The 18855-nt window shown below is 46.4% G+C and overlaps 1 protein-coding gene across 1 annotated transcript; it reads left to right on the top strand.

Moving 5' to 3' along the window:
• The first annotated feature begins 4107 nt into the window (after window positions 1-4107).
• Window positions 4108-9021, top strand: LOC149460601 (uncharacterized). Its single transcript, XM_089679452.1, has 2 exons — window positions 4108-4153; window positions 8107-9021. The coding sequence occupies exons 1-2, from the start codon at window positions 4108-4110 to the stop codon at window positions 8931-8933; spliced, it is 873 nt and encodes a 290-aa protein (XP_089535578.1). The 3' UTR covers window positions 8934-9021.
• Window positions 9022-18855: the final 9834 nt, after the last annotated feature.

Raw genomic sequence — 18855 nt, forward strand, 5'->3', positions numbered from 1 at the left:
AGCAGCCAGAATCTCACTCCTGCAATCAGGCCATCACCTGAGGCTGATTGCAGGAGGTGTATTTAAGCAGGACCAGGCCTGTAATCAGTGCCTTGGTGTATGTTTCCCATGAGTCCCTGTACCTGCATCCTGTCTGCTTCCTGCCTGCTTCCTGCCTGATCCTGCTTTGATCCTGACTCTGAACCTGACTCTGAACTCTTCCACTCGCTCCTGGTACCCTGTTTGCCCGTTAGCTACCGACCCGGCCCGCCTGACTACGTTGTTCTCCATCTATATATATATATATACATATATATATCAGTTTAGGTTTGGGTTTGTTTCACCTTGTTGTATGTATTTGTGTTAGTTTTGGGTTTGGTTTGTTGCACTGCGTTTATGTTTGTGTTGTCCTTTAATAAATTATCTTGTTTACACGCTATACCTGAAGTTTGTGTTTCCCTGTGTCGGTCCACACACCTCTGGTCATTCCCGGAGCCCTGACAGTTGTCTGGTGTGGGGGTGTGTATACAGTAGGAACAGTGATTAACACTGGGGTTCTATCTTGTAGGATAGCTGGAGGAATCCTAGAGGAGTGTGCTAAATGCTAGACTGCTCCCCCACCCTTAGAGTGCACCAGATTGTATGTAAGATTCATATCTGTCTGTGTGTGATCAGGCAGCTAGATTAGAGTGGAGACTCCCTCTAGTGGTGGCCAGAAGTAGTGCGGGCTGTGAAAGTGTATCGCCATCAGTCTTATATGCTCAAAGTAAGTCCCCCTCACTCCCTCTTTACCCCAGTCACGGACCACGCTTTGGTTAGTCACCATGGGCATGCCTTATCCGTGACATTTTACATTGGGGAAATCTTTTTTTTATTAATAAAGGACTAGTCATGTGGTGTGGATAACGTCTTTTTTTTTTTTTTTTTTTTTACTATTTACAATATTTCTTTCTGAATGAGTAACCCGGGGTATACGTACCCTTACACATTCATGTGGGGGAGGTAGCTGAGAGCCCTCTTATTTGAAGGGGGATTCCAGATTCCAATAAGTACACCACCAAGAGACCCCCGAGGTCAGGGTTGTGGGGAAGAGGTCCTTTACAAGATACACTCCCCATATTGAGGGCACATGGCCTGGCTTGGTTTAGGGGAGGGGGTGTGTGCTCTGGGGAGGACCCCCGGCCTTCTTTATTGTGTGGGCTTCCCCCATTTATATCCATACCAGACTCCCATCCAGGATAAGGGTCTGCTATGGATTTTAGGAACAACCCCACACAATCTTGTTTTTTTTTGTTTTAGTTCCCTATTACCATGTATACCAGATCCTCATCTTGCACAAGGGTCCAGTATGGATAAAAGAATCCCAGATCGCTCTATTTACAGACTACACTGAACCGGGTACATTTGACTCCTCAATACCTCTCACTATCACCAGCTCCAATGTACTGACATCATGGCTGCTCTCAGACCCCCCCACCAGGTATAGGGGCCCCCTGTGATGTCTGCAGCTTCTGACTCTGTATTTATCCTGTTGGAGCTTCATACAAACATATCTGTCTCCAGTCAAATGACAAGAGATGAGCCTTTTCTCTTCTATTAACCACCTCCCGCCCTCCATATCAGGAAATGACGGACAGGTGGAGGTTCTCTCATTCTGGAGGATGTCATATGATGTCCTTCCACTCTAACCGCAGTGCTGGGACACAGCGGATCACCGATCAGTGGAAAGAGCCGATGACCGTCATGTGATCAGCTGTGTCCAATCACAGCTGATTGCATGTAAATAAGGAAATGCTGGTCACATTGACTGCTCGTGAGGAGAGGAGAGCCGGTAATCGGCAATCCTCAGAGGGGACATCTACACTGATGATCAGTGTAGCCCCACCAATGCCACCTGTCAGTGCCCATCAATGCCACATATCAGTACCTACCAGTGCCCATCAATGCCACATATCAGTGCCAATCTGAGCTGCCTTTCAGTGCCAATTATTAGTGCTGCCTGTCAGTGCCACCTATCAGTGCCCATCAATGCCACCTAACAGTTCAAGTCAGTGCCGCCTATCAGTGACATATATAAGTACTGCCTTTCAGTGCGCACCAGTGATGCCTGTCAATGCCCAACAGTGCTGCCTATCAGTGCCCATCATTGCAGCCTCATTAGCACACATCAGTGAAGGAGAGAAATTACTCATTTACAAAATTTTATAGCAGAAGCTGAGAAAAAAACTAATTTTTTCAACATTTTCAGTTGTTTTTGATTTGTTTAGCAAAAAATAAAAAAAACCCAGAGGTGATTAAATACCACCAAAAGAAAGCTCTATCTGTCTCAAAACATGACAAATTTTATATGGGTACAGTGTTGCATGACCGTGCAATTGTCATTCAAAGTGCGACAGTACTGAAAACTGGCCTGGGCAGGAAGGGGGTGAAAGTGCCTGGTAGGCAAGTGGTTTAAAAAATATTATGTGGGCTTCTACAGGCTTGCAGGAAACACAACAAACACTAAGTAACCTGATCTACATGTTCCATCTCCCACTGGGAGCAGCCCGTCTATTACCCCCTTATATCCCCATCCTGATATTATACAACCAATACAGTCCAGATAATTCTCTGCTAGCCATCTACAGAGAAAACCACATGACCCCACCAATGAGGATGGAGGAGGACCGGAGTCACATGACTGAGAAGATACTGAACCTCACCCTGGAGATCATCTACCTGCTGACCGGAGAGGTGAGGAGGATTCTGGGAGGTCACATGACATCACTCTTATCTCTATTAATAAAACACAGACCTGACCGGAGAGGTGAGGAGGATTCTGGGAGGTCACATGACATCACTCTCATCTCTATTAATAAATCACAGGCCTGACCGGAGAGGTGAGGAGGATTCTGGGAGGTCACATGACATCACTCTCATCTCTATTAATAATACACAGACCTGACCGGAGAGGCGAGGAGGATTCTGGGAGGTCACATGACATCACTCTCCTCTCTATTAATAAAACACAGACCTGACCGTAGAGGTGAGGAGGATTCTGGGAGGTCACATGACATCACTCTTATCTCTATTAATAAAACACAGACCTGACCGGAGAGGTGAGGAGGATTCTGGGAGGTCACATGACATCACTCTCATCTCTATTAATAAAACACAGACCTGACCAGAGAGGTGAGGAGGATTCTGGGATTCTAACATGATATTCCTATTGGTTCCTCAATACAGAGATTTCCTCCTCTGAAGTCAGGTGATCATATGACCATCACAGTGCCTCCATGTGACTCCCTAAACCCTGAGAGACACAACATGCAGAAGATTCTAGAAGTCACCAAGAAGATGATGGAGCTGCTGACAGGAGAGGTGAGCGGTGCCGGGAATTCTGGGACATTCTCCAGTAACAGACAAGGGATGTGTCTGGATGGTGACTGTATCATTGTGTGTGTCAGGTTCCTATAAGGTGTCAGGGTGTCACTGTCTATTTCTCCATGGAGGAGTGGGAGTATTTAGAAGGACACAAGGATCTCTACAAGGACGTCATGATGGACAATCAGCCGCCCCTCACATCACCGGGTAAGAGGAGACTTTATTGTAAAGGAGAGAGCAGTACGGAGGATCCACCTAGATCCCCCATCATCTGATAAACACACAGAAACAATATACTCATAAAAAACTAACTAGTCAAGAGGGTACTAGGTAAAGTTCATAAATGAACAATAAATGATAAAAAGTTCAAAGGTGACTGCAGCTCTCTTAGAGTGCCTGCTTCCCTGGTAATGCGGTGCTTGTGCAAATAGTTGTAGAAAAATTGCGCACTCATCAGATGCACAATTTAAATGCGCATGTAAACATATATCCAGATGTCCTCAGGATTGGCCAGGTGAGGGGGTAACTAACCTCTGAAGGGTAAGTAGTGTGTCAAAAGATCCTGGGGCTTTAGTGATGATCCCATTAAGCGTTGAGTGGGTGCTGCTTCCTGGATATGCAGGAGATTCCCTCTCTGTGTACTGGGATAGTGTAGAATGGTAAGTATAGATTAATTTATTCATTAAGGGATGAAAGTAAAAACCGATGCATTAGAAATATCATAAAATGAGATGAGATGTCAGGACTAACCGTTCACAATCAAAGATGGCCACCGGAGCGCCACGAGGCTCCGGTGGCATGACGTCACGGCGTAACTAGCTCCTTCTTAGGCTTTTCAACTTCAGAGGGGATGCCTTTTGACTAGTTGGTTTTTATGAGTATATTCTTCTTATTATCTAGCGCTGCACCACTACTGAACTGTTTTATCTTGTTTACCGTTGTGCATAGCTGCTCCCCTTCTCTCCAGCGCACTCGCATATTTTTACCTTTATACACAGAAACGATGGATTCAGTCAGTGTGTGTGTTTCCTACAGTTGGATCCAGTCATGGGAACCCACCAGAAAGATGTCCCCGTCCTCTGTATTCCCGGGATTCCACACAGGAAGGTCACACCATCCCTCACCATCATCAGGTAGATGAGGAACAATCACTGATAGTATCATTAGGATCTGTACATTTTCTGCATTGTTACCAACTCATAGAGGTCATGTGTGGATATTTTATGTGACCTTACATTTTACAGATGATATTTTCTCTCATTTCCTTGATTTAGAGTGGAGATCCAATCGATATAGAATTTGAGGTGAAAGCAGAAGAAGAAGAGGCGTATGTGAGGGATGATCAGCAGTCTATGGAGGAGGATGGAATAACGAGGACATTTATAGAGGAGGACACTCCTACAGAGATCAGCACAGGTGGGTCATGAACACTAAATCCATTCCTCCACCCATACTGCTCACTGATTGGTCCAGAGTAGGGCGGGGACTGGGTGATATCAGCCTGTAATCCCCTGGTCACTTTCCTGAGCTGTGTTCCCCGTCCTGTATTCCTGGATTTCTCTCGGATAATCTTCCTTCTCTGTGCTGCAGACACAATTTATGTATCTAGACTGGATTTATGGAGGTTCTGGGGTTCAGCTGGCAGCAAAATGTTGGTGTTCACAATAGGTGTTGATTGACCTGGGACATGTGTATTGGGTCTTCTACCCCTTATCCTGGGGCTGACAGGATCTCTGACAGAACAATTCTCCCAGGGTTCCTTGCTCTGTGGTCTGCTGGCTGTGCCGGGTGGAGGGATATGTCTGTAGTGTCTCAGACCCAAGTCACTGAGTGCAGTCTCAGGAGATGGGAGGCAGCGGTGTGGGATCTCTGCAACTTGTCTACAGTAAACATTTAATCTTCCACTGATTCCTGAATACCAATATTATGAGTCCTGACCCTTACACTATAAATATACTAAAGAAAAAATGCTGCACCTACATCTTTATCAATAAGTGCTAAAAGTGCAAATTTCATGCAAATATACTACAGTATATTGCCAAAAGTATTTTCCCCGCCCTCCCAATCATGTGATTCAGGTGTTCCAATCCCCTCCCAATCATGTGATTCAGCTGTTCCAATCCCCTCCATGGACACAGGTGTATACAATCAAGCCCCTAGGCATGCAGACTGCTTCTACAAACATTTGTGAAAGAATGGGTCGCTCTCAGGAGCTCAGTGACTCCAAGCGTGGTCCCGTGATAGGTGGTCACCTGTGCAATAAGTCCATCCGTGACATTGCCTGGCTACCTAATATTCCACTCTCAACTGTTATAACAAAGTGGAAGCAACTGGGAACAACAGCAATTCAGCCACCAAGTGGTAGGCCACGTCACATGACAGAGCATGGTCTTAAGCACACAGTGCGCAGAAGTCTCCGACTGTCTGCAGAGTCAATAGCTAAAGACCTCCAAACTTGGTGTGGCCTTCACATGAGCCCAACAACAGTGTGTAGAGAGCTTCATGGAATGGGTTTCCATGGCCGAGCAGCTGCATCCAAGCCTTCCATCACCAAGTGCAATGGAAAGCATCAGATTCCGTGGTGTAAAACATGCCGCCACTGAACTCTAGAGCAGTGGAGATGTGTTCTCTGGAGGGACCAACCACGCTTCTGTGTCTGGCAATCCAATGGATGTGTCTGGGTTTGGTGGTTGCCACGAGAAGGGTACTTGCCTGACTGCATTGGGCCAAGTGTAAAATTTGTTGGAGGGGGATTATGGTGTGGAGTTGTTTTTTAGGGGTTGGGCTTGGCCCCCTAGTGCCAGTGAAGGGAACTTTTAAGGCAACATTTTGGACAATTTCATGCCCCCAACTTTGTGAGAAGAGTTTGGGGATGGCTCCTTCCTGTTCAAACATGACTGCACACCAGTGCATGAAGCAAGGTCCATAAAGACATGGAGGAGCCGGTTTGGGGTGGAGGAACTTGACTGGCCTCGACAGAGTCCTGACCTCAACCCCATAGAACATCTTTGGGATGAATTAGAGTGGAGACTGTGAGCCAGGCCTCCTCCCCCGACATCAGTGCCTGACTTGACAAATGTGCTTCTGGAAGAATGGTCCAACCTTCCCATAGACACCCTCCTAAACCTTGTGGACGGCCTTCTCAGAAGAGTAGAAGCTGTTATAGCTGCAAAGGGCGGGGCCAACTCAATATTGAACCCTACGGACTAAGACTGGGAGGACAGTAAAGGTCATGTGCGTGGAAAGGGCGAGGCCAACTCTCAATATTGAACCCTACGGACTAAGACTGGGAGGACATTAAAGGTCATGTGCGTGGAAAGGGCGGGGCCAACTCTCAATATTGAACCCTACGGACTAAGACTGGGGGGCCATTAAAGGTCATGTGTGTAGAATGGCAGGCCGCCCAATACTTGGGGCAATATAGTGTATCATAGGTAGAAATGTCCACACATGGACTTCCTCAGTGACCCCTAAGACTACGTATGTAACTTGTATCAGGTCTCCAGGTGGATTTAGTCTGTAATATATCATAGGTAGACTCCTCTCTTCAGGGAAGTCTATCACACCTCCAACTAACAACTAAACTTTTAATTCTTCCATCAGCTCATCCCCCACACTTATTACCTTTTGTACCACTTACCCCACCCAGTTAGATTGTCTGTCTCTGTATATAGCGGTGTCTAATTGTGACTTCCATAGACGCCGCAAATAATGTTTAATATTTACATATTTTAACTAGTTTTAATAGTATATAACTTATCACATTGTATGGTATATGTCTGCACTATTCATTAATTAGAGGCACAGGATAATACACTCCTAACTTTTTGACTCTTACACTATATAATTTATATTGTACATTACATACTCCTGACCCCTGCACTATATACTCTATGTTGTACATTACATACTCCTGACCCCTGCACTATATACTCTATGTTGTACATTACATAGTCCTGACCCCTGCACTATATACTCCATGTTGTACATTACATAGTCCTGACCCCTGCACTATATACTCTATGTTGTACATTACATACTCCTGACCCCTGCACTATATACTCTATGTTGTACATTACATCCTCCTGTCCCCTGCACTATATACTCTTGTATGTTGCATCATTCTGATATTATATAGTTCAAACCTTAGGCATCCTATATAAGTTGTACATTACATCGGCCTTACTTCTGTTCCCCCCCATTTCCTCCCAGCTGGACATATCGAAAGATGTGATTGGAGCACAGACTTTTACATGGTGATAATAATGTGATAACATCCTCCAACTTTGGACCCTTAAACAGAAAGTGAAAATGAGGGAGGAGTCAATACCCCAATGATGGTGGTCTTCAGGATCAGTCCAGTCTTCATCTTGGTTGTTCTCCCCCCATCCTCACTCTCTGACCTCTGGTGGGGCTCAGCCCCGCTGTTCTTCATGACTAAATCATGGACTAAATCAGGAAGTGCAGTACTTTTTGTGTTGGGAAGATGGCGATGAGTGATAGAGGGGGTGGGGACCCTCATCCTATAATCCCCTCATCACTGTCCCTCCTATAAAAGACAGTTCTGGTTGTTTCCTCACTCTCTGACTAAGGTCCATGAATAAAGAAATGACCTGGTAGGAGATCAGAGGAGACATTTCCTAGTTCCCTTGAGGGTGGAATTGTAAGCTCCTCAGAGACCAAGCTGCCTGATGTGGGCGGAGTCCTGGTTTGGGGGAACCAATCAGCTCCTGTCTAGTAATCCTCTTTGTCTTTGTATTTTAGGCCATGGCCAGGAGATGAGGAAAACCTCCGAGGATTGTCTCACTTTGTCTCCAGACTGGAAAGTAGAAGATGAGGACATCACACAGTATAGTCCAGGAGAAAACCCGGCTCCATCCAATGTCCATCCGACACCACCCAGTGTAGATGGACCATCAGAACCTCAGACTGTGCGGGACCGGGCCGGCCTTCCAATAGGGAAGAGCTTCTCCTGTACTGAGTGCGGGAAATGTTTCTGTTACAAATCCCATCTTAATGTACATAAAATATCTCACACAGGGAAGAAGCTGTTTTCCTGTCCTGAGTGCGAGAAATGTTTTTCATGCAAGTCTCATCTTTCCATACATCAGAGATCTCACACGGGGGAGAAGCCGTATTCCTGTCTTGAGTGCGGGAAATCTTTTTCTGATAAGTCCAATCTTTACACACATCAGAGATGTCACACAGGAGAGAAGCCATATTCCTGTCCTGAGTGTGGGAAATGTTTTTCACGGAAGTTCCATCTTTACACACATCAGAGATCTCACAAAGGAGAGAAGCCATATACCTGTTCTGAGTGCGGGAAATGTTTTTCACAGAAGTCCAGTCTTTACAGACATCAGAGATCTCACACGGGGGAGAAGCCATATTCCTGTCCTGAGTGTGGGAAATCTTTTTCAGAGAAGGCCAGACTTTACAGACATCAAAGAACTCACACAGGGGAGAAGCCATATTCATGTCCTGAGTGTGGGAAATGTTTTTCACGGAATTCGCATCTTTCCAGACATCAGCGATCTCACACAGGGAGAAGCCACTTTCCTGTCCTGAGTGAGGGAAATGTTCCTCACTGAAGTCCTGTCTTCCTGTACATCAGGGGTCCTACACAACCCTGGAGGTGTATTAGTGCCTTGAGTGCGGGAAATGTCTTCTAGATGAATGTTGCTGGACATCCCAGCTGTCATGTGGGGAAGAAGCACATCCTGATATACACCTCAGATACACCTCATGGCTGATCTTCATCATGGAAGGAACAGTTGATAAGGAGATCAGAGGTCACCAAAGACATGGATGAAGTGTGGGACTGGGTTGGCCTTTGATGGCAGGAGAAGAGTAAAAATGGAGTCCTGCCCTGTGATTGGCTGAGTACATTTTGTGGTGGGAGATTTTACAAACACTTGGAGGTCTGTTTAAATAAATATTTCTACCTCCTGTATACCGGACACTCCCCCCCCCCCCCCCCCCTTCCTGCCCAGGCCGACTGGTAACTATCAGCGCTCTCACACTTTGAATGACAATTACACAGTCATGCAACATTGTACCCAAATTATAATTTTGTAATTTTTTTTCACACAAATTGATATTTATTTTGGTGGTATTTAAACACCACTTTTTACCATTTTTGCTTGTTTCTTGTTTTTACAAATAAATCATCTTTCCTTATAAATGTAGACAAAGGTGTATTCTGCGCCATTTCTTGGGTACAATAACCCCAATCAGTGTCTATGATTCAGTGTGTAGGAGAGTTATAGAGTCTACAAACTATGGGATAGATGTCTGAAAATCCATCATGTCTGATGACGGCAGATCTCATTTCTGAGGATCAAAAACACCAGAACGGTACAAATTGTCAGAACTTTATCTGTGAGGAAATAATCCGTATACAATTCATGGAAACAGGCGGGATCTGGAATGAAGGAGATTCCCTACTAATTCTCACAAAGTAACCGACATCCCAGTTCTGTATTTGTGATAATTGGAAGATGAAATAAAACGCAATAATGTGCAAAAATATATATTTATTAATAATATAAATCAGTACAAAATGGGGATGAAATATAATAGGTGATGATAAATAATAAACAATACAAGATAACAGTACAATGATCTAATCCACAATAATGGGGAGAAATACAAGCCAGCAATTACTTCCAAATATTAATGAATTACATCCAACTGTCTGGAAATGTCGTGTAAGAAATCAGTAACTCAGCAACATGTGACAACAGATATACAAATCCCCCCGTGATCTCTACAGCCAGATATTCAAAGCTCAACGTGTACCTTGCCATGACTTGATCTGGAATCCCATACACAGGCCAATCCAATCCGCTTACAATCTGAGATGAAGATGTAATGTTACATGAAGTAGTCTACCTTGTCATATATATACTGTATACATCCGGATAAACCATTTTGAGTCTAGACCTACTAGCCAGGCACAAACCTTACTCTCCACCAGTTGCCCCACCCAACCTTGCCCAGGTCCACCTCCAACCCCAGCCCATCCCCCAACCCTGTCCCTAGCCCTGCCCCCAACCACACCCCCTTAAAGCTTATGAAATTAAATTTTTCTTTAGAATAAAGAGTCCAAAATATAAAAAACTGCAATTATATTATAGCTTTATGTCAATTTAAACATCACAGCAATAGCAATAGGGGGCAATCAAAACATCAAGTTTTACAGCTTTAAACCTGGAGTGAACATTTTGTATTTTTTTGTTTATCTCCTGCATCTTTAGTAACTACAGTAAAGTCTCTTTTAAAAGATGTAAGTTTAGTTTACAGAAGTATAGCATAAGAAAAAGTGCTTATTTTGATGCCAAAAAACATGGAATAATAATTACTGTAAACATGTTGTATTTCTTATCTCCAGCAGAGACCTTAGAGAAGTGCGGCATTAAGAAAAAAGAAAAAAGTGCCTCTTTTGATGGCCAAAAAACATAAATAACAATAGTAAACATTTTGCATTTTTTATCTCCAGCATCTTATTAAAAGAGAGCTTAGAGACGTAGTGCATTAAGAAAAAACAAAGAAGTGCTTATTTAGATGCCAAAAAACATGGCATAACAATAGTAACCATTGTAACATAGAGCAGCCATGGTTTGTGATGTACAGCCGGACCAAGACTTGTGTAATACCCTTTTTCTGATACAAAATACCACTTCAATGGCTGTGTGTGAATTGCATTCTATTCAATTAAGAAAATAAAACACCAAAAAATGATTTTTTTTGGATGCCAAAAAGCAGTAGGAAGCCAGTTTCACATCAAGATTTGCTATGGTTTTCATTGTACAGCAGGACCAAGACTTGTGTAACGTCCCCTTTCTGATACAAAATACCACTTCAATGGCTGTGTGTGGATTGTAATCTTTTAGTGGTGGTCCATTAACAGCAATCATCAGAAGATCATCCAAAGTCTCCCGTGTCAGTGATGAACGATAGACCGTCTTTATTCTGATTTGGTAGCTATAGCCACGTTCACATGAGGCGGTTGTTGGGGAAGTACGGCACAGAAGTTGAACAGAGGGAGTATGTTGCTGAATCTTTCTTTCTGCTGATTCAGTCTTTTCAGAGTCTCAATAAAAGAGTCCATTTGGAATGGAGAGTTTGAGGTCAGCCCTCTCTGCTTCTAACAGCTCAATTTTGTCTTCAAACTGATTATCAAAAACATGTTTTGCAATTCTGTGCAACTCAGTCCATCCAAAGTTGGGGATGTGAGCTTTGTCTGGCCAAGACACGCTGTTCAATATATGGACAGATTGTACAATATCTGAGGAGAACGAGGAAAGCCTCAAAATGAAATCTCTTTCTGCTTTGCCCAATACAGATTGGCGTATAGACTGAAATTCTGTCACCAGCTTGAAGGTTGGTCAGCTGCAGCCCATGTCGTTTTCCATCTTCTGTAAACTTACTAAGAAATTCAAGTTCGTTTTTTTCTTTCCCATCAGAAAGATTCTGAAGAGTTTTAGCTGCTTGTTCTAGTTTGTTTTTTACCTGACAGATCATAAGTTCCTTGTTCTGAAGACCCTCTGACAAAGGTTTCAGCTTGCTAGAAAATCGAATAGGAAATGTAAAAGTTTCACAAACTTCATCTGTTTCAGGTCTTTCAGGATGCCTTTAACTTTAGCAGTCACATGATCCCTCAGATGATATCTGCTCACAATGGCTCCCTACTGTCTTCCAGTGTTGCAGAAAAGCACACAAGGCCTCGACTTTGCTGCATAACCAGCGCACTGTGTGTACATCTTTCATTTTCAAGATTTCCTCAAAGTGTCTGCGAGATCTTTACTGGTTGGCAACCCTTCTTGATCCACGTTACAAGGGTCAAGGTGCAGAGCTCATCCAGTCTTCCCAGAGGGAGCAGAGGATGAAACATCCTGAGGACACCTTGAAATTGTGCAACACCTTTCCAGATACTGGGAGGTCACCATTTCCTGGACAACGTGTTTCTGAGGCTTCATTCTGTTAAAGGAAGAGCGGTGGAGAAGGCGGCCAGCTGACCGATTAAACAGTTCTTTAGTCCTCAGCACCCAGGGCTGTTAGGTTTAAGCACCCATCGGCAGGGTCTGCATCATATGGTGCAGGATTATCTAGGGGCAAGAACAGACTTGGAGACCTTTCCAACTGAGCATCCACTGGGTTACTGGGTCTTGAGGATGGATCACTGGCCAGAACTTGCTCAATATGCCATCAAGCTACTGGCCTGTCCTGCATCCAGCGTGCTTTCTGAACGGACATTCAGTGCTGCTGGAGGTTTTGTGATGGATAAGAGTGCGTCTGTCCACAGACTCCGCTGACCAGCTGACATTTATCAACATGAATCAATCCTGGATAATTTTTCTATAATTTTTAACAGTTCTCAACTGCAGGGCCCATGACTGCACCCAGCAATAGTAACTGTGAGGGGACACAGTGTTCAGGCACCATCAACACTGAAGGCCACATTGTTCTACACCTGTATGAGAGGTGCATTACATATAATTAGAATTTTTAGAGCCGGGTCCAATCCTGCACTTGTCAAGAATAACTCTGAAGGGTTACAGTGTGAGTCCTGCTGCAGCAGGTTCTATACATTGTACAGATGTGCAACTTTGCAGGTAGTTTAAGGGACCCCCAGGCATGATATTTAAATGAATATTTTTTTTTTTTTACTTTAAGCCAGTGCTTCTCAAATAGTGGGGCGCGCCCCCCAGGGGGGGCGCGAGGCTCCATCAAGGGGGGTGCGTACAGGGGTGGGCAGAGGGCTGCTGTCTCTTACCTGGGTCCCACGATGATCCATCCAGGAAGCGCTGCTCCTTCCGTCACTCCGGCCACTCCCTCACTCCTGCCGCTCGGCTCTGCCTCCTCACCGGTGATTGGCCGCCAGAACTGTAGCTCAGGAAAGGTACACAGGCGGCCAATCACGGGCGAGGAGGCGGAGCTGAGCGGACCCGCGAAAATCGAGTGAGGGAAAAGCCGGTAAGTGTGCAGTGCAGAGGTGCTGCTGCAACCACATATGCTGGCTGCAGCAGCACCATACTGCAACAGGGGTCAGCAAGTGTCATTGGTGTCAGTGGGAGGAATAGTGCCGCATCATTGGTGTCACTGATACTAATGATGGGGCATTATTCCTCCCACTGACACCAACGATGGGGCACTATTCCTCCCACTGACACCAACGATGGGGCACTATTCCTCCCACTGACACCAATGATGGGGCACTATTCCTCCCACTGATACTAATGATGGGGCATTATTCCTCCCACTGACACCAATGATGGGGCACTATTCCTCCCACTGACACCAATGATGGGGCACTATTCCACTGACACCAATGATAGGGCACTATTCCTCCCACTGACACCAATGATGGGGCACTATTCCTCCCACTGACACCAATGATGGGGCACTATTCCTCCCACTGATACCAATGATGGGGCACTATTCCTCCCACTGACACCAATGATGGGGCACTATTCCTCCCACTGACACCAATGATGGGGCATTATTCCTCCCACTGACACCAATGATGGGGCACTATTCCTCCCACTGATACTAATGATGGGGCACTATTCCTCCCACTGACACCAATGATGGGGCACTATTCCTCCCACTGACACTAATGATGGGGCACTATTCCTCCCACTGACACCAATGATGGGGCACTATTCCTACTTATAACAATTTTATAGACAAATGATACTATTTACAGTCGCGCGGGGGGGGCGCAAAATGTTTTCTTCTTCCTAGGGGGGGCATGACAGAAAATAATTGAGAAGCACTGCTTTAAGCAATGAAAAATAACTGCCCCTTTAAAAACTGTACTATTAGAATTTATTTTCCACTGATTCATGTCCATCAGGGCAGTACCCGAGTCCCCATACCACTTTTATTGCTGACACCTAGCATATAATCCTTCTAAATGGGCACTTTTGAATTTTCAAGTTTGAGTCCCATAGGTTCGATGTTGGCGGCAAACGTTTGGTCTGTTCGAATGTTCTACCATGAACTGAACCGGAGGGTGTTCAGCCCATCACTAGTGATAAACTAGAAGTGCAGAGAGAGAGCACACAGAGCAGATCACACAAAACCCAACATATGGGGGTATATTGGGGAATGTGAGGGCACAGTATGCATAACAAGACACAGCACAACAAAATAGTCCACCAGGTAGCAATGTAATACCACATAGATAGTCCATGTAGGATGGCCAAGCAAAATGGAGAACCAGTACACCAGGCCACCAGACGGTATGGCAAGGGGAATGTACCCAGCCCACAGGGTGAATACAGCGTAGCAGTGGTTAAGTCCAGCACACTAGGCAGAGATCTAGGCGGACCAGGGTAGGATGTAGCAAGGGTCAAATCCAGCTGATACAGCAGGGATCCGGGCAGACAAGTGGTTGAGTCCAGCACAGGGCAGGGATCTGGGCAGACAAGTGGTTGAGTCCAGCACAGGGCAGGGATCTGGGCAGACATGTGGTTGAGTCCAGCACAGGGCAGGGATCTGGGCAGACAAGTGGTTGAGTCCAGCACATGGCAGGGATCTGGGCAGACAAGTGGTTGAGTCCAGCACAGGGCAGGGATCTGGGCAGACAAGTGGTTGAGTCCAGCACAGGGCAGGGATCTGGGCAGACATGTGGTTGAGTCCAGCACAGGGCAGGGATCTGGGCAGACAAGTGGTTGAGTCCAGCACAGGGCAGGGATCTGGGCAGACATGTGGTTGAGTCCAGCACAGGGCAGGGATCTGGGCAGACAAGTGGGTGAGTCCAGCACAGGGCAGGGATCTGGGCTGACAAGTGGTTGAGTCCAGCACAGGGCAGGGATCTGGGCAGACATGTGGTTGAGTCCAGCACAGGGCAGGGATCTGGGCAGACAAGTGGTTTAGTCCAGCACAGGGCAGGGATCTGGGCAGACAAGTGGTTGAGTCCAGCACAGGGCAGGGATCTGGGCAGACATGTGGTTGAGTCCAGCACAGGGCAGGGATCTGGGCAGACAAGTGGTTGAGTCCAGCACAGGGCAGGGATCTGGACAGACATGTGGTTGAGTCCAGCACAGGGCAGGGATCTGGGCAGACAAGTGGTTGAGTCCAGCACAGGGCATGGATCTGGACAGACAAGTGGTTTAGTCCAGCACAGGGCAGGGATCTGGGCAGACAAGTGGTTGAGTCCAGCACAGGGCAGGGATCTGGGCAGACATGTGGTTGAGTCCAGCACAGGGCAGGGATCTGGGCAGGCAAGTTGTTGAGTCCAGCACAGGGCAGGGATCTGGGCAGACAAGTGGTTTAGTCCAGCACAGGGCAGGGATCTGGGCAGACAAGTGGTTTAGTCCAGCACAGGGCTGGGATCTGGGCAGACATGTGGTTGAGTCCAGCACAGGACAGGGATCTGGACAGACAAGGGGCTAAGTCAGCACAGTATAGGGAACTGGACAGAAAAGTGGGGTGATTCAAGCACAGGGCAGAGACCAGGGCAGCATGGTATGGCACATCAAGGGTATAGACTGGCAAACTGCAGCAATCGGATCCAGCAGCCACTTAGTCCAGAGTCCAGGCACTATGAGGGATGAGCAGCAATAGACACAACATAGGTTCAGGGACTCACCAGTCAACAGAAGTCCAGGCAGCTTGGCAGGGAACAGGAGGTCTGGTGGGCAGAGGTTCTTCATATGCACATCATGGGTCCTCAGAAGGCTGTGTGTCCTGCCCCAGCATCTGGGCCACACAGACAGACGCTGCCAGAAGATCAGAGAGTAGAGCAGAGTCCCAGTGTCCAGGAAGCTATCTGTCTCAGCAATTCTGTGCACCAGGTAACCTCTTTCTAGGAAGACATGCAGCCCTCAGTCCGGTGTGTCCATCACAGAAGTAAACTCAGAAACGTCTGACCCTTTCTGCCAGCATAGGGTTATTATATTGTCCTTTGAGTTCAGCCAAGCCTTAAGCATCCAAACCTGCTGCTGGCCCATCTGGCTTTATCCAGCTACAGGACACAATGCTGTCTGTGCTTCAACAAACAACACACAAAAAAATATATATTTCTTCCCTCCGCTACAACCCCTGCCCCTTCCAAACATGTACCAGCAAGAGGCCTCAACATGCCTCTGCAAGGTACATGTCCCAGTTCATCAGCAAAACTACAAAAGTATCCATGGGATGGCTTTTCATCTGAGGGCCACATGGTTATTAATGCTCTTTCCAGCAGGACATCACTTTGGGGTATGGAAGCAGTTGGCTTAGGGACACACTTGTGCTGGGAGGATAATTTGATCCACTAACATTATCTCTACAGAGAGACTCTGCTTTGGCTGCGGACAAACCGGTCACTGCCAGGCCAGCTGCCCTGTTAGAAAAAGACTCTGAGGTCCACCTCTCCCATGCTGGTGCACTATGTGGATATGTACCAAGCTTCTGAAGAAATTCCACTCCAACCCCAGCCCTCTGGTCACCCTTGGACCACCCATGCTACAGATGTGGATAACCCAGGCATCTCCAGGCTAGATGCCCAAGGAACTTCACCCTCCCCAGAATCAAAACACCTGCCCTGATCCCAGTGTATTTCTGGTGCCAGAAGGAAAGAGCCTTTCACCATCTTAAAGTGAATTGATGCTTCCAACAACTGGTGCCCTTCTAGTTTATGGAGTCCAGCCACTTACCCCAAGATAAGGCAGCAGCAGTTACAGGAGCTCTGCATAGATGTACAAAAAGTCATTGGTTTCTGTGATACAGGTGCTTTCCTGACCATCATTGATCCCTGTGAGGTGAATTCTACAGGGAATTTCTTCTGTTGGGGTAATGGCAGGACTTTCTTTTGACATTCTCCAAGGGAATGACCTGTGAGAATTTAATAGTCTGTTTCTAAGGAGTGTGACCCAGAGCGCTAGGAGTAGAACACAAGTCTGGGACAGGCGTGATGCAAGATGCAAATTCATCACGGATCTACCCTGTTAACCATGTAAAGGCTCAGGTCAATCCCACCAACACCCCAAGATTTAGGGGAGGACCTCTTGGTTTGGAAAACAGGTGGACACATAAAGGAAGAGCACCCCAGACTTGATGCTGTAGATGGAGACAGCGAGGTCACATGCAGGCTAATTGTCCCAAGAGTTGTAGGTAGAGGTCCAACTTTACAGTCACGGCTGGAAAACATCTCACAGCCGTCCTTCCGGGATGTCCGGAGTGCACTCCACTAGGTAAATGATAAGCTGACTTTGGCGTGCATGTGCGATAGCCCATCGGAGGCCCATCTCCATGACTACTCCAGCATGCTGTCGCCTCACTGCGGATGTGCGATAGCCCGTCGGAGGCCCATCTCCATGACTACTCCAGCATGCCGTCGCCTCACTGCGCATGTGCGATAGCCCGTCGGAGGCCCATCGCCATGACTACTCCAGCCTGCCATCGGCTCACTGCGCATGTGCGATAGCCCGTCGGAGGCCCATCTCCATGACTACTCCAGCCTGCCGCCGCCTCACTGCGCATGTGCGATAGCCCGTCGGAGGCCCATCTCCATGACTACTCCAGTGTGCCATCGCCTCATTGCACATGCGCCCCCACAGCCACGCACCTTTTGGCGTGCATTCCAATTCACCTCCAGAAGCTATATTTGGCAATGGCAGCACTTGATCTCCCTCTGCTGCCAGTATAGTAACACTACTCATGAATACTCCATACATCTAAAGACAAAGATCTGCCCAATGACCCCACTGACAGCCCACACAAAGCAAGGACATTCTGGCTGCCATTGAAATGTATGTGTATACCTACTTTGTGTTCACATTTATCTCCATGGAAAGAAGCCAACAATTGAGGAACCAGCAGGCTTTATCCAAAGGAATTATGTATTCAGTTCATTCATTTTTACTTTTTATACATTGTGCTGATCCAACAATATTATCCCCATGAACCCCAATGCAGCATTCCCAATATGTCATTATTTATTATATGGGGATATATATATATACACAGACTATATGACCTCCTCATGTATATATTACACTGCCCTGCGTTTCTTACAGCTTTTAATGCCGGTGAATGTTTCTAATGTCTCTTACTATACCTCCTGATGTGTAATGTATTGTTACTTGTGTGAGCATGTTGTGATGTCACCTTTGTCCCGCCTCCTTTCCCGGGACTGCCCAACCCAAGTGGGAGGGTCCAACCTCTGTCCCAGGGTATATATAGAAGAGGATTGTCATTGCCAAGTCAGCTCTGATGAAGAAGGGACTCGAAACGCGTCAGCCTGACTCTGAGAAACTTCCCTCGTGTTTAGACTCGCGCTGGTCTCTGATTGGTCAAGTCTCACTAAGGACTTTACACGCTTGTTATACTTCTCTGTTTGTGAGGATATTTTCACATCCAATAAAATCACATTTTACTGAGGTAATGCACAAGGTTGGTGTGCTTTTTGTTTCGCTTTTCAGTATTGGTGGGGCTTCCCCAGCCTTGTTTAGAGCCGCACAACCTTTGATGCCTTGGTGGGGAAGTTCTTCAAGTTCCGGGTCCATCTATCCACCCTTG

The sequence above is a fragment of the Staurois parvus genome, unplaced genomic scaffold, assembly GCF_062004578.1.
Source record: "Staurois parvus isolate SC_StPar_1 unplaced genomic scaffold, SC_StPar_1.0 ptg000224l, whole genome shotgun sequence".
Lineage (NCBI taxonomy): Eukaryota > Metazoa > Chordata > Amphibia > Anura > Ranidae > Staurois > Staurois parvus.

Bases quoted from the DNA above. Each gene is read 5' to 3' on its own strand.
- LOC149460601 (XM_089679452.1), top strand. From the start codon at position 4,108: ATGGCCACCGGAGCGCCACGAGGCTCCGGTGGCATGACGTCACGGC. The intron at 4,154-8,106 runs GTAACTAGCTCC...TTTGTATTTTAG, and splicing joins CGGTGGCATGACGTCACGGC to GCCATGGCCAGGAGATGAGG.